Source organism: Tribolium madens, unplaced genomic scaffold (assembly GCF_015345945.1).
Source record: "Tribolium madens isolate multiple individuals breed KSU strain unplaced genomic scaffold, Tmad_KSU_1.1 Scaffold_91;HRSCAF=231;Tcas5.2_LG7, whole genome shotgun sequence".
NCBI classification, from domain to species: Eukaryota; Metazoa; Arthropoda; class Insecta; order Coleoptera; family Tenebrionidae; genus Tribolium; species Tribolium madens.
In genome coordinates this window covers 12,264,474-12,280,105 of record NW_025401063.1, presented here as the reverse complement: position 1 = coordinate 12,280,105, position 15,632 = coordinate 12,264,474, and the positions used below count along the sequence as shown (strand labels likewise).

The window sequence follows — 15,632 nt, the reverse complement described above, 5'->3', positions numbered from 1 at the left end:
AGTTGTTTTCTGTGCCACGTTGCTCCAATGCAGGAGACAGTGTAAGACAAGTGGAACCTCTTTAAAACTAGTCAACTGGAGTGTGGGCCCCAAAAGTAAAATTTATCAAAAACAAAGGTGRAGCTTTCACATGATCAAGGACTATTATTCCGTTGTTTGGAGTGTTTTATTTTATCTACGTTAGGTCAGGTCAAGTCTACTTATTTCGTAAGTTTCAGGTTTTAAAACGTTTTCTGGAAACACTATCAAGTTTTTATTACTCATGGTAAATGCTGTATACAACCCACTGTGTACACATAATTTTTTCCTGTCTGGCTGCATCTCAATGTCCATTTATCTCCTACGTCCCTGACCAAATCTGACGTAAAATTATATCAATTTGTCAATGCGACAAAATTTATAACCTTAAAATAATTTTTGAAATAAACTTGACATTAGTTGCTACGAAAAATTTTAATGAAAAAAGATAGAACCTTATCCACATAATACAAAATTGGCTCGGTTTGACGTTCAATGTCCCAACTCTTCAAATATAGGAACTCTAGTCTGGAACAATTACAACGTGAAAAAATGTGCGTAAAGTAAGTAAGTAAAGTAGCAACCGTCTCTACGAAAACGATTCACAAACAATCTTTGATAATTTTATTGTATAAATTCACATTTTTTTAATACTGATAAAAGATCGTAAATGGGCAGGTATAATAAAAAATAATGTATAACACTCGTTTATAAGCGCCTTTAAAACACTTACGACGTTAAAAGCATTCCGCTGACGAGTCGTGCTCTTAAACCCGTCGTGCGTGTTTTAAAGACTTGCTTATAAACTAGTATTATAATATACTATTTTTATGATGTTCGAGCTCAGGTGAAGCTTAATTACAAATAGTATATTATGTTATTAGGAGTAAAAGTGATAGTTTATGTGGCGAAGCTGAACGTTTATTTTGCCCAACGGAGTGAGGCAAATAATTCAGGTGAGCCACATCAACTCACTTTTACTCCAAATAATATATTCTATTTTCGCCGCAAACGATTCAGATAGGGAGAAAAGAGTAATATATAATTATCAAATAAATGACCAATATAGTCAGGACGCTTTGCAATGAAATCATAACAAACGTTATGCCTGAGTTTCGGAACTTGTGTTGAGATTTTTAAAAGTGTTTAGGTATTGATTTAACTAGTAAATACCTAGTGTAGTTTATAGTGCAAAATGTCCAAATGCTGATAATCTACACTGAACCTCTCTAGAAAATGCTAAAGCAGCGAAAAAAGTGAAAATCGCTTAGGCGAAAAAACAGTATTTTTACCTCATGTCTGAAAGGTAAAACTTTTACTTGTGTCATTTAGTCATAAAAGCGTCATTTTTTTGGCGTTTCCGGATAAAATGTATTTTTAGAGAATTTTTCAGATACTCATATAAGGCAATTCATATACGATAATGAGCCTGACGATCTGGCGATGCAACCCAAAAAACAAATTTCATTTATGTCTTCATCTAATTTTAATTAGATTTTAATTAGATCAGATTTGCATTTGCAATCCAAGTTATCTTATCTCACAGTGCTTTGACAAGCAATTTATGATTTATAAAAAAACTTTTTGTCATTGTCATGTTTCATTTTTTCATACATTTTGTATTGGGTTTACACCGAAAAGACTTTTCTAATTTCTCTATCATTCTCCGAGAACTGAATGGCACTAATAAACGTTCTCTGCACTGATGTCAGGGTGACATAAGATAATAACTTGGATTCAATTTGAAAATCCTAATTTCAATTGGATCAAAGGCGTAAATGAAATTTGTTTTTTGGGTTGCATTGCCACAGCGTCATGATCATTATCTTATCTGAATTGCCCTGTATAATCTGATCCGTTTTCATAAAATCTTCCCTTTAGGTTTCATTAAAAAAATAACTTAAATATCTGTTAAGATAACTTACCCATAATGCTACCATAAGTTGGTATATAAAAGGTAAAAGGTTTACAATAATTTCTAATATAATACGATAACATTAATTTGCTAATCAATCTTTGTAATTAATTGCATTAGTTTTTTCGTTTATTTTTAATATTTGTTTTTTCATTGCAAAATTGTAAACTAAATTTGTTTTTCTGTAAAGCACAAGTTTTGTGCATTTCAAGCTGTAAGAGAAAATTTTGAAATTAAGTTTAGTGATTTTTATCTTACTAAAACTGTAGAACAAATTTCTATACTTTTTCTATAATTCTATCACTAGATTGAATTTCTGTGTACATTTTTTTCACGTCGAAAAAAAAAGACATGCAAATGGTAAATCGGCAATTTGGTCATAAAATGCAATTGTTGTGAAGTGGCGTAGGATTTTCTTGTTAAAACTCAATCAGGCGTGTTTATACTGTAATGTTGGTACACGAGACAACACGCACGCATACATTGTTTGCTGATTAATTCCGGCAATTAGAGCGAGTGGATATGCTGATGCTGTAAGTACATGATATTGATTACTATTGATGGGCCTTGTTGCCGCTAAATTTATTATGGCCTTTTGAAAAACAGTTGTAAATAATGGAGCGCAACATCCAAACTACCAAATAATTCCGGGAACAACTTTCACAGGTGCCAAACGAATAGTGTTAATAGGACAAAGTGTTCATTCCATCGAAAAATTAGCATTGATGAAATGTATCGGAACGAATTCAACATCAACAAATCGTAAATGCAAACATGCAAATCCGCTGCCAACAAATTTTTAGCATAAATCTACAACACGTTTGTAATTTTATCAAAAATTGTTTTGCGAAAAAGAATGACAAGGGTTGGGGTTATTTTAAATGAGAATAAAGTTTTTAACAAGATTAACACTCGCATCTATCCGGTGGAACAAAACCAATAAAACTAGTGTTATTTTGTGATAGTAGCAACGTAAAGCTACATTTGCTGTTTCATTAGCAGTTTGAAGTAGATTGCACGGTAATTGACCAATGAATGTTACATCTGCTACCGATGTAATAACTTTGAAAGCAGAGAAAATCAATACGCTGTTTGAAAAATTATTCGAATACTAAAAAATACAATATCTACAAGAACAGCACCCGAAAAGATTATAAATCAATTTCAGTCGTGTACATTCCTAGAATAAATGGCGCTATTTTGAGCATATTATTCCAAAGTTACGTGCTATAGCTGCGTGAGCAATTGTTCATACGAAACAAACTCTCGCAAATGTCTTGCTCTGATACATACATTTATTGTGCTTTACAACCCCGACTTGTTATTTATTACCAAACAATTTGCTTTCTTAGCTAAAAATCTGACGTTCTACCTTCTCTAATAAAGTAATAGAATTTCCGTCTAGTGAAAAAAGTTGAGTGGGTGTGGAGAATCGTAAAATAGAGGAAACGTTAGCTGAGAGCGCGGGGGTGTTGACATACGGCTGAGTACACACATCGGGAGATCTCTGTCAATATTATGCTTCAATCTTGAACCACCGTCGCACAGAACAACACAAGACGTATAGGATTTTACACTCGAGTACACCGCTTCGCTCTGTTTATGTCAGCAGCACACCGCATTATGGAAATTTTCGCATGTTTTAAGTCGTAGCTTAAGCAGCCTAATTTCGTTAAGTTTAATTAACGAGTTTGCCGTCATCGCGGAAATTATAACATGTATAAGTCGCTTAAAACTCGACTTAATTCGCTTTACTCCAATTAACAATAACCGGCAACGATTTTCCGCGTACCCGGTAGATATGCACCAACTTCCTCCACCAAACGTATTTGCAGCGTATTTAGCAACCAACACTAGCAAGGGTTTACTAATACGGCACCTACATACTTTAAAAAAATTCAGAAGATTATAATTGTTACAGTTACTGCCAACATTTTTAAAACGACGTTTATCACAATGATTTTTCTGTAGTAATTTCATAAGTGGTAAAATTTTGTCCGCAAAATTTTCAGATTGTACGAGAGTTTGTTGCATAGCAATTTATCGAGTAACATTGTTTGAACAATGTCACGAGCTAAATTGGCAACAAAAACTCGAGTAAATCAATCGAAAAATTTTTCCAGACCAAATTTTACCCCGAATGGTATTCGGAGGACTATTTCATGAATAATCAAATTAAATGAAATAACTGTGAAAATATTTTAAACGACAGAAGTTGTTTAGACCATGGTAAAATTTTATCACTTGAAAACTGGCTTGTTTTCGATTTGTTCGTAAATATCCTTCACTCATTGGCTTTAAATATGAGGTGAAGGTGATAAAATGTTGCTTTCATCAATTTTATCGATTGAAATTTTTTACTCATTGTTGAATGACGAGATGCTATTGGCCGAAATGTAAATGAATGAAATAGTCAAAGTAAATTGAAACAAGATAACATAAAAATATGTGCCATCTGCTCTCTGAAAAATAAAATAAAATACAATTTAATATTTTTTTGTGGTCGAGCTTCTTAATAGTGGGAATGGAATCACTGATAAATGTTGTCATCTCACCTCAGTCAATTTCTCTTTATAAAGATCTGCGATTTTTTAGAAACTTAATTTAATACGTAGGTATAAATAAAATCGTAGTCTTTATTTTTCTTAACTTTAAAGTGTAAACCAAAGAGTAATCTCAGTGTACAACTTGTTTTATGAATGAGTAACAGTAAAATCACCGCAGTCATAGCTTTGGCGCTTGAATCGCCGCAATCGCCCATGCAAAAGTTGTCGTAAGTGCACAAAAGACGTTACACAAACGCTCGAGAGTTGTTCGAAGTCAGCACTATTGTCGGATTTATCGCCAGTGCAAGACGGGTTAAAAAAGGGAAAAAATGTTATCGTCGTAAAATCATCACCTTATTTATACAGTATAACATCCTGTCACACTTGCGTCGTACCCATCGTCTTTATCCGCGCCGAGTCCTTGTACGTCTTCCTTTTATACGTCCTCGAACCATCTCAGGATGAGTGATTGCTCATGAAATACCGCAGCATCGAGCATCAAAATAAATTCACAGCATGTACACCGGAGAAAATACATGCCATCTAGAGGGTTTCCCCATGAAAAATTTTTTCTTTTATTGAATCTATCCGTAACTTATATATAGGAATTTCAAGAAAACACGTCAAAGATCGTTGACGTTTTCGCACCCCGAAAACTGTGTTACCATACTTTGTGACATTTCAAATTTGTTTTATTTTTTTTGTTGACAGTCGGGCAACATTAAGAAAAACTGTCAAATTTGGTTATTATTAATTTAAAGATGTCTAAATCTCGTGTTTGTCCTGACAAAACTATCAACACAGCGAAGCAAACTTGTGTAAAAAAAACAAATCTTCTAGTCTATGAGCGCGAAAAGGGAGAAGCTTGCAAACCTCAGCCAAAAACCTACATACCTCGTAAGAATTCATTTACCCACCAACTTGGAAAACTCAAGTATAATTATGAATAATCGTATCTCTTCATGCGTAATAAAACATTTAAAACATTGTAAAGAACAGTTTCGCTGAATTAATTAAAATTTAATTTTTACGACTGAAATTTAGTGTCAAGAAACCAGAATCGACTTATTTAAGCGCATAATTAAAACTTTGCGCTTTTGAACTTTATTGCTTTTTTCATTTCAGCGATATCCAGTCCTCAAGTCAAGCGAATTAAAATATGTACAGGGGCCGAACTCAAAAAGATGTGTGCACCACCTCCGTGCCCATGTCCTCCCAAAATCCCGCGGCCCACTTTGCTACAGAGATTAGGAAAACTACTGGGGCTAGGCGCAAAAAGCCTAGTGGCTTTAGGGGCCGTTTATGTGACCTACGATATGGGAATTTGGGGTGACTCAAAGACCACGGGAGAGCTCTACAAGAACGTTTGTAATGCCATTTTGCCCAATTTTATAGAACCGGTAAAGGAAAAACCTCTGACGTCGTCGTGTAAGGCAGAGATGGAGCTATTTAACGTGAGTACAAGAGAGGTGGTTATAATGAACGAGTGCCTCTTTAAAATGTGCTATACTAGCTTTACATTTTACTTTCTTTTGAGAATACAATTTTCATATTAGTGAGATATTTAGGCCCTATAGACCGCTGCACAGCGTATTTTGCACAGATTTGTTGCTGGCTTATTTGCTTAGATTAATTAAAACTGAATGTGTAAATTGGCAATTACGCCTCGGTCAAGGTAAGTACTAAACCCGTTGGTATAAACAGTGCCACGTTATAACACTGCATGAAAGCAAGCAAAGCTTCTAGCGACCGACCAACAACAACAATTCCCATTGAGCTTCCGCAACAACTGTCTCTGCAAGTTTGCAATTCGTCAGAAATGCAGCGACGTTTTAGTGAGTTACGATCTCAAGAGTTCTAAGCAGTTTTCTATTACGACAAAGACAAACGCGCCCTCCACTACATTTCCCACTTGCTATTCATCTGTGAAAATGTCTTAAGTGCTATTTAAACATAATTGTACTCAAATAATTTAACCTAATCACAAAGCTTCATAACGTATTAATAGACCGCATCAAGCATTTTGAATGTTTTATTGCAGATGTTCGAGAAAGACCCGTACTGTTGTGACAAGTTTCCAATTGATTCGGAAAGCAGTGCTTATGAGATACAGCAGAAGTGGAACACGATTGTCACGAAGACTTTTTCAGCGATTGCAGGATTTCCGACCACTGTCAGTAATTGGTCACATCAAGTTTACTGTAAAATAGTCGATGCGGAGAGCTGTAAGGTGGCGAAAGATGAAGGCGAAGAAGAATGTTGTCCTTGTGACTAAAATTAAAAAAAAATGAATATATTGACCACTTTCATTTTTCACAAAGTCATAAACAAATTTTAGTAATAAATTATACGAGTATATTACATTTTAATAGAATATTATTTTGAAAGGTACAACGATGAAACATCTTGTAAAAATAGTTCATCAAATGTCTAATGACAAAACATACTTTTTTACCGAGCAGAGATAAAGCTGTGGCATTAGAAAGTTTTATATTCTGTCAGCTTTATGCAGGAGTTATTGATCCCAGCAGGATACCAAGCAGGACCCACTTTCACCCTCATCACATGGGGCCAATTTTCAATTAGTACAGAAAAGAATTAGTCATGCATTGTGTACACATATAATATATTAAACCTCTATTAGCAATTTAAACGCTGAGACATGTATAAACAAACAAAAAAATGCAAAGTTCAAAATCTAGAACTAAGGAACATGATAATCCGCAAAACCGCTCTCATTACTCTGCTCCTCCCCACAAAACGTATTTTTTGTTTAGAATTGCCTCGCGTCGTTTTAAATAAGTATAAATCCTGAACGGCTTCATTATGGGCAATGTGATGTTGCGTACGAGCTGCAAACTACTAAGCGCAATCCCAGCAGACTCTGTGATAAGAAATAAGGAGAGGCTGTGCTGTTCATAAAGCCGTTACTAACGCTATCATCTCGCACCATAAACTGGCTGACCGTAAAAATGACAAAAAATCCGACGCAACGATGGGGTCGCCACCTTCAAAAACCTACAACGGAATTAAACAAAAGACGTCTTTAAAATTTCAAAAAGACGTATTTTATTACATATTTCTATACGAGATAGTTTCATAAACCTGTTTTTACGGCGTGGCCCTGCTGTTTTATTAGAGAGCAGGATGTAAAACTAAGCCACAAAGCAGACATGTCATAGCAGTGGACACTTCGAAAAAATGAAATATGGTCTTTGCTTTTGCAAAGAAGCACAAAATTGTACTTTACAAAACGACTTTAGTACGAGTTGATCAAACTCGTGTCGTTTAGCTCAAAAAATATATGGAGTATTAGTCGATTTAAACTGAAATAAAAAAGGATGTTATGACGGAAAAGTTTCCACCCTCGTATATTGTATGTCTGTTTGATTGATGAAGGTAGCTACAAGCTGCAAGTTTTTTCATCTCGGAAAATGTACACTGAAATATTTTTTCAATATTGCTGGTTAATTTACTGTTACACTAAAATTTACAGTACTTTAAGTGCGATTTTATCTCGATTTTTTGTACAATTATTATGTTTAAAACTTTATATTTTCTTACATTATAATGCAATTTCAGTCGCATGTCTATAGTTTTAAATAATTCATTGCAGGGTTTGTTTTTATGCCACGCAAATTCCTCGAGCTAAGGCAAAATACACATATTAACGTTATTTATTACCCAACTAACACAACCTACACCATTTTTAGTTAATAAATTTTTTAGGGCGTGCAATAAAGAATCAATTAGAGATAAAACTTTGTTAAAATAAAATTCTTATTTCTCGATAAAATAATTTTATTTTACTGTTACGTAGTGATAAACTTTCCCTCGCTCCACCCTTCCATCTAGTCTTTGAGCAAGGCCCTGATTGGCCAAACACCTTTAATCTGTAGTAAAAGACAAGTTTTAACATGACTTTTCTCATTTTAAACGTGAGTTTTGACTAAGATGGATCCCCAAAACTCAAGTACCTGTTCTTTTGACAAAGACGTTGATAACTGTGTCAAAAATAATTACTCTGTGTTTTTAAATCAAGCAGTAACAAACATTAAACAAAGATATCCACATTTACGAGAAGAACATGTGAAATATTTGGCAATAAAAATGATTGAAGTGGTGAAAGAAAATTTTAAACTGAATCAAGGAGTTAGGAAAGTAAATGGCAAAGAAAATAAAGCCAAACAAATGCCAGAAAAAGAAACAAACTTGAGAAAATATTGCTTGACAAAGTGCCTACGAGATTAAAACACAATTAAGGTGAGTTTATTTTATTTGTTTTTTACTCATTTACTGATTTAATTTTTGATCACAGTCGAAACCTAAAACCAGTCGCATGACGAAGCTAGTGGAGCAGAAAACCAATTTTAGTTGTGTTTTACTATGAGTGTACTTTTTTTAGAACTTAATAAAATATGTTACAGATAAATATCCTTTTTTCAATAAGATAAAGAAATAAATAATAAAATTATCATAAAAACTAAACTACATTAAAATTTATAATTGTTTTTAATAGGCAAGTACAACACAATAAACAAAGTTTTTAAAGCTTTTTTTGGTTTTACAAAAAAGCTTATTACACTCACCGGCATAAAATTCGATCCACACTTTATTTTTTCAAAAACATTTTCGATTTTTTTTCTTTTGGTCAGAGAACTTTTAAACAGAAATAAGATATATTTCTAACTATTGTTAAAACCAACAAACAAAAAAATGAGCGTGCGATAAAATTTTGAGGACTTTTTTAAACTTTTTTTCTAATTCTCTTTTATCGTGATACCTATTATAATGCCCTTTGTCATTATTCTTGTCATTTTTTGAAGCGCGTAGAAGTAATTTAGCCTTCTAAAAGTAAATATGGTTTTAAATTTTAAAGAGCAATTGCTCTATATCAAGATGGTAGATCGCAATATTACACAGCTCGAGTTCTTGGAGTTTCGAGGTGCAAGGTGCAGAGAGCTGTAGAATGGTTTCGCGAAACTGGGGGCTACACTAGGAGAGTTGGATCAGGAAGAAAGCGATGTACCACAGATCGAGATAATCATTTTCTCACACTGCAAGTATTAAGAAATAGGGACATTGAGTTCATGCTCGTAACTTGTTAGAAGAGGTAAGGGGTGTGACAATAAGCGTAAGAACAGTAAGAAGAAGACTCAAGGAAGAAGGATTAGTTACAAGAAGACCAGCAAATGCCCCCAAATTGACCAGAGAGCATCGAGTCGAGCGATTACGTTTTGCTCATAAACATGAGAATTGGGATGTTGTTGATTGGAGCCGAGTTCTTTTCTCTGATGAGTCGAGGTTTTGTCTTCATTCTCCAGACGGACGACAAAGGCTTTGACCTAAATCCTATTGAACATATTTGGGACATGGTGGGAAGAAAGGTTCGACGCAGAGTTCCTGCTCTTGCAACTTTGAGAGAGCTAAGTGTGGCAGTAACTCAAATTTGGAAAGAAATTGACCAAAAAGCGATTGAACATCTTATTGAAGGAATGCCAAAAAGAATGGCAGTTATAAGGAAGGGCAACACACAATATTAAACTTCAGTTTAGGTCTTAATTCTTTATTAGGTATTAATTCAGGATTTAACGTGTTCGTAAAATTTTGCATTTTTTTATCATCGGAAAAATAAAAAAAACTGTTATATAATTTAAGCTGGTTTTTGTTTATACTTGTTTTAAAATGTGTAATTTAAAGTTCTCAAAAAATTGCTGTCGTGTAGAACAAGGATTAGTTGAGAAAAATAAAATAAAATTAATGGATCGAATTTTGTGCCGGTGAGTATATTTAAGCCTGGTGTTGCTTTTATCCTTTACTATAAAAAAATTAATTTATTTCTTACTTTATGCAACTTACCTAATATCGGCAACTTAAAGTATTTTTAATTTAAGTTTAAAAGAATTTAAAGCAAATAAAATATTGTAAGATAAAGAATTACAGTCGTCGTGTCTCTTTGAAAGCGCCACGTAAATCTCTCGGTAGATTGTTAGCATAGCCTTGCTTCTCTTCCAGTAACATGCCAAACAATGAAACTTTTTTCTTAAATTACATTAAAATGCCATTATGTAGATTACAATCTTGCAAAGAACCTAAACACTGGTATAGCCTTGGACGCTTGCCGCGATTTTTTAAATCGCTAATTTACACGGCAGCGTATTCCGTCTGATACCAAAGTAAAACGGCAGCGGCCATAAGTGATGTCATGATGCCTGATAGGATTACGAAGGTCGGCCATTGTGAACTCTCAAATATCTCGGGATTTATCAGAGCAGATTGGAATTTAGGATGGCGACTTTTAAACTCCGCAGATTGTACATTGTGCTACTTTATTTTTATTCGGCCATAACGATAAAATGTGGTGTCTTAGCTCCGGCCGGGATTTATTTCACACTGCGTTGATTGATTTGTATAGCATAGTGGATGTCTTCATACGCTAAATGAAGACTTGGGTAAATCTTAACTTGAGAGAAACTCTCAATGTCTTTCATTGAATTAAATTTATACACCCCGCGACAATTCAGCTCTGAGCGAAATTCGAAATAATCTTCAAGTTCAAAGGATTATCCTCCAGATGATCTACTTAAGTTAAACTAAGTTCAATTTAATAACTAATCATGTTTACATACAAGGTGATTGACTTTAAGCAAGTTTGACAAACTTCAAAGTTTTATGTAACTAAATTTGTTTATAAATACTAAAATATTGTAATTTCAAAAAATAAAAATAAAAAAAACCTTTTTTTGCGTTTGACAAATAATATCCTTGATTAAAAACATTATAGTTTTTCTCTTACTTATATCTTCTATGTATTTATCCCGGCGCCTCCACCAAATCGCATTTTTTTTTGTTTTAACCAAACCCAACTTTTTTTACTCAACTTTTGTATCGCCTACCCTCTTCCCAAAGATTATTCAAACTTTTCTATTTGTCCGAGTTACGAATGACCTCGTAGTCCTTTCGCCCCAATCACGCATCTCCCATCGTCACGCACAAGCGACCAACATCCATGGTCAGTTATGGGCTTTTATCCTGAACACGATGAAGAGTCAAATGTCTGCGCTCCAGATTCGTATAAGAGTTCTGCTAGCTGTCGCTGTCAGCTCGCATTACTCTCCCAGAGCTCGCCCACTCATCTTTATTGCGTCATGTTTCTTGTACGTGAGTCGGAATACCACACTGCAGACAACAGTCGAACACAAGTGTCCCCAGACTGCCGATGAGGAATGAGACGATATCGGTTGTTTTTCAAGATTGCTGCTTTTGTTGCTTGTGGTTCGGTTTCTACTTGCCGGTTATATATCGCAGAGAGTCTGCAGTTGATAGAATGTTTAGAAATGGCAATACTAAACACATTTTTTTCAAAATATATTTAAACAAGAAATGGCATTTTAATATAAATACAAAAAATTGTAGTTTTTTAAATAATTTGGCAAGTAGTTTAAACAAAAATATACATTAATTGCTCTCGGCTACATTTCGTAATTATTATCTTTATAGTCAATAATAGAGAAGCATTTCTTGTTGCAATATCATGAAATGAACTAATTTGAATTTTGAAAGACTGAGAAGTTCTAGTTACTTGACGTTTTTTAACTTTATTGTTTTTAAATATAATTTTACCGTTTCTAAATTTGATTTGATTGTTTGTCATATTTGTGGTTTGTTGGTGCGTAAATGGCGCAAGAGTTGGAATCTAAGATCACTTCCAGCAAATTGTTAATAATCCGTTGTATGTTTTTCGTATTGTCGGTATTGGAAAGAGCATTCGTGCGTGTTGATGAAAGCAAATGTTAGGAATCGGTGAAACGTGTGATTAACTTTTCTATTTAACCTGTAGATAGTCAATAGAGCGCAAATTGCAGATAATAAATATTTTCTCATAGACGGTATCAAACCGGATACGTATGTGTTCGCATTGCTTTATAAATCTATCTAAAGCGCTCGTTTCTCTCATAGCCCGTAGATTATGAATGTGTAATTCCATTGTCGTGACACAATGTACGCTAGCAGGAGGACTCTCCACCCAATAAAATGTACAAAGCGCATAGGAAAGTGTTATTACCGCTTCTGCTACAATGGGAGCTCGCGGTCCGACTGCGATAAATATGAGATATATTGTAACGCCCTCACGGACTGCGTTCTCCTGAATACAATATTGGCTCATTCCGAAATTTATATTGTCTGTGCCGATGATAAGGGTTTCAGTAATAAATTACCTCAAAAAATGCCATTTGTAAAAGTCCCATGCCGGTTCTCTTTGTTTTAAAAGAAGGACGCTTTCTTTTTTACCTACAAACACGGCGCTTCGAAATGTTATTAAAATGATATGGGTAATACGTCGCTTATAAAAATTTTAAAACCACTTCACCTTAATTCATTTCGAGGTATTATCATTTCTATTATTATTCTAAATATTTGTCACAACGACTGACGCAATATAAGAAATAAAAAGTAAAACACTGAACTACTGAATGTTAAACTTTTTTTTCTTTGTACTGAATGTTAAAAATTTATATTTACTAATATGAGTTGATAAAGAACTTTTTTATCGTCTACTAAATAAAGTGGATTTTTATTTACTGTTTACATGACATAATTATGAGTCAGCAAACACAAAAAAATTGTATTTTAATTTTAAAGATACATATAGTTGACAGAATTACTTAAATCCTTAAAACTGATTAACAACGTACAAAGAAGCATTTACTAACTTGCCTTTCAAAGATAAAACGGCACCACAATACTTTATTGAATCACATTCACTTTACTATTTATTTGCACCATTTGTAATAACAACTTTGTTATAATTAGCTTAATTATGTTTGCATGTTTAAAATTGTTCTAAAAAAATATGTTGACGCGTGGATCGCAAACAAATGAACGATTTTGATTATTACAGGGCGGAGGAAATTTGAGTGAGACAGCGAACGAGCGCATCATCAGTGTAATGTAATTTGAGGGTAACATCGTACATAAAGCTTTACAATATTAAGGACACGTTCCGGTGCCAATATAAAAAGGTCGGTTGCATCCCCCAGTGACACACACACTTCTTCATTTTGGCCTTTAAGCCTCGTTCCGTCCCTTTGATTGATACGAAACATCGCTCGTCGTTCTGGATAAAAGGCACAACGCTCTTATCTGTTCCTCTTTTTAAGTGTAAATTGAACTTCAGGTATTTCTTTCCGAATCTCAACTGGAGATGTTTGAATGTTGTCGAGTACGTGCGCGAAATGAGATAACATTTGTTCAATCCTAAGTGTTGTTTTAATCCATTTGAAAAAGTTTCGTTTTGATCGGTTTGATGAATGCATAAAATTCGCTGTTAATTCAAATGGAAAACGGTAAATTGTTAGTTAATTTCAATGCTACTGTACGAAGTTTAAATTAGGCATGAGTATTTTGCACACCCCCACATGAAATTGTCTTCATTTATCATTTCCACTGCTACATTTCTGACTTATATACTGCTCCAGGTTTTCATCACTTTATTAAATTCCTCTCAGCAATCCGGCATCAAATTGTAACCTAATATATAATTTCCTTTCAGCTAGTACTCTAATAATTTCACACCAAAGGTAAACTATTTTTTATACTTGAAAAATAAAATTCTAAATAATATCTTTTCATCTCACCAAAAAATATCACAATACGCCACAATCGCGCCCTACAATATATTCGTCGAAATTTCGATGCAATACTTGTGAATAACACTGTTGGAAGTTTTCAGAGTGGATATTTTAATATATTGGTTTCTCAATGTGGAAAAAGTTTTCTTTGTTGTACGTTCAAGCTGCAGCTTGAAAGCTCTTTCGATTCCGGATACATACCTGGTTTATACCGACAAGCAGTGGTTTGCTGCAGTCACTTATCTCACAAGGCAATACCATGTGGAAGCAGTCGTAAATGCAACCAAATGCGGTCGCACACCGACCTGAAATAGCCGTTAATGAAATGCCACTTCACGATACAATGTGCTACAGAAGCTTTGACGCTATTGTATAAACAGAACTACCTTGTCGAAAGCAAAACGACGTTGCTTAAAAAATATTGGAGCTTTGTGATACTTGCAGTTGGAAGGCTGTTCTAGCAGTTTAACACCAAGCAGTAGCAACTTGCTAATTAATTACCCCATTTACATTAACAGTAATTGTTTAAAGTAATAGTTAAATAATTACCTATTAATATCATTAGTAGTGCTTGAAACGAATTTAAATAACCCTGTATAGTGTAGACTGTTTTTGTTTTTGTTTTTTTGATCAGATGCCCATTTTCTCACTAAATTTAGTTATACTCGTACATACTTTTGATTAAAAGTGTAAAAGTTACTATTTACAATTTTAATAAAAAAAAATATTTTACTGAATCCTCAAACAAGCAAGACTGTAATAGTAATTTTCGTGATACTTGATTGTTATTTGATCATATCCGATCTGTCTTCTTGGTTGTTATAGCAATGATAACAGCCTAAGCCGTAAAAATTTGACGAACAGGTTAACGGACGTTGTTACGCATGGTGCTATATAAAAAGTACACTCGAAAGGATACTTGAGTACTGAACGACACACGGGTGATAAGCAAATAACAACACGCCTCGATTTTACAAACTTTAATCTTGTCTGTTATTTGCTACATATTGGCCTTATGACGTTAATAACTATGGATTACGATACAAGTCGTATATTATGCTTTTTTTTTGTTACGAAGAGAATATTTGAAAAAAGGGTTAGCATAACCACAAGTTTTTTAAATTCCTGAGCGTTCTTAAACGTACTTTAATAATATCTGTTATTGTTAAGGTAATATTAGCATGGTAACACAATAAAATAAAAATACAACATTTGATTAATTGTAATCTAATGTGGCAAACTAATTTGTTGTAATATTTATTTTATTTATTAAACAAAGATCTTCAGCTACAAGTACAAAATAATCTTAATGATTTTGTTCTAGTCTTGTTTTTGTTTATTTTTAGTAAACTTTAGTGTTTACTTTTTACTAATTACCTATAACAAAATTTAGTAAACACATATCATGTAAACAAAAAGTATGGAACTAACTAACCTTTTTTTGCTTAAACTATTTATTTTTTGGAAAAACTACTTAAAAAATGATGTAGTAAGTACCTATTATAAAAATGCGACGTTTTA

The 15,632-nt window shown here is 33.7% G+C and overlaps 1 protein-coding gene across 1 annotated transcript; it reads left to right on the top strand.

Moving 5' to 3' along the window:
• The first annotated feature begins 5,190 nt into the window (after positions 1–5,190).
• Positions 5,191–6,842, top strand: LOC123011385. The gene is made up of 3 exons (XM_044408788.1): positions 5,191–5,376; positions 5,605–5,933; positions 6,521–6,842. The coding sequence occupies exons 1-3, from the start codon at positions 5,241–5,243 to the stop codon at positions 6,752–6,754; spliced, it is 699 nt and encodes a 232-aa protein (XP_044264723.1). The 5' UTR covers positions 5,191–5,240; the 3' UTR covers positions 6,755–6,842.
• The last annotated feature ends 8,790 nt before the right edge of the window (positions 6,843–15,632 follow it).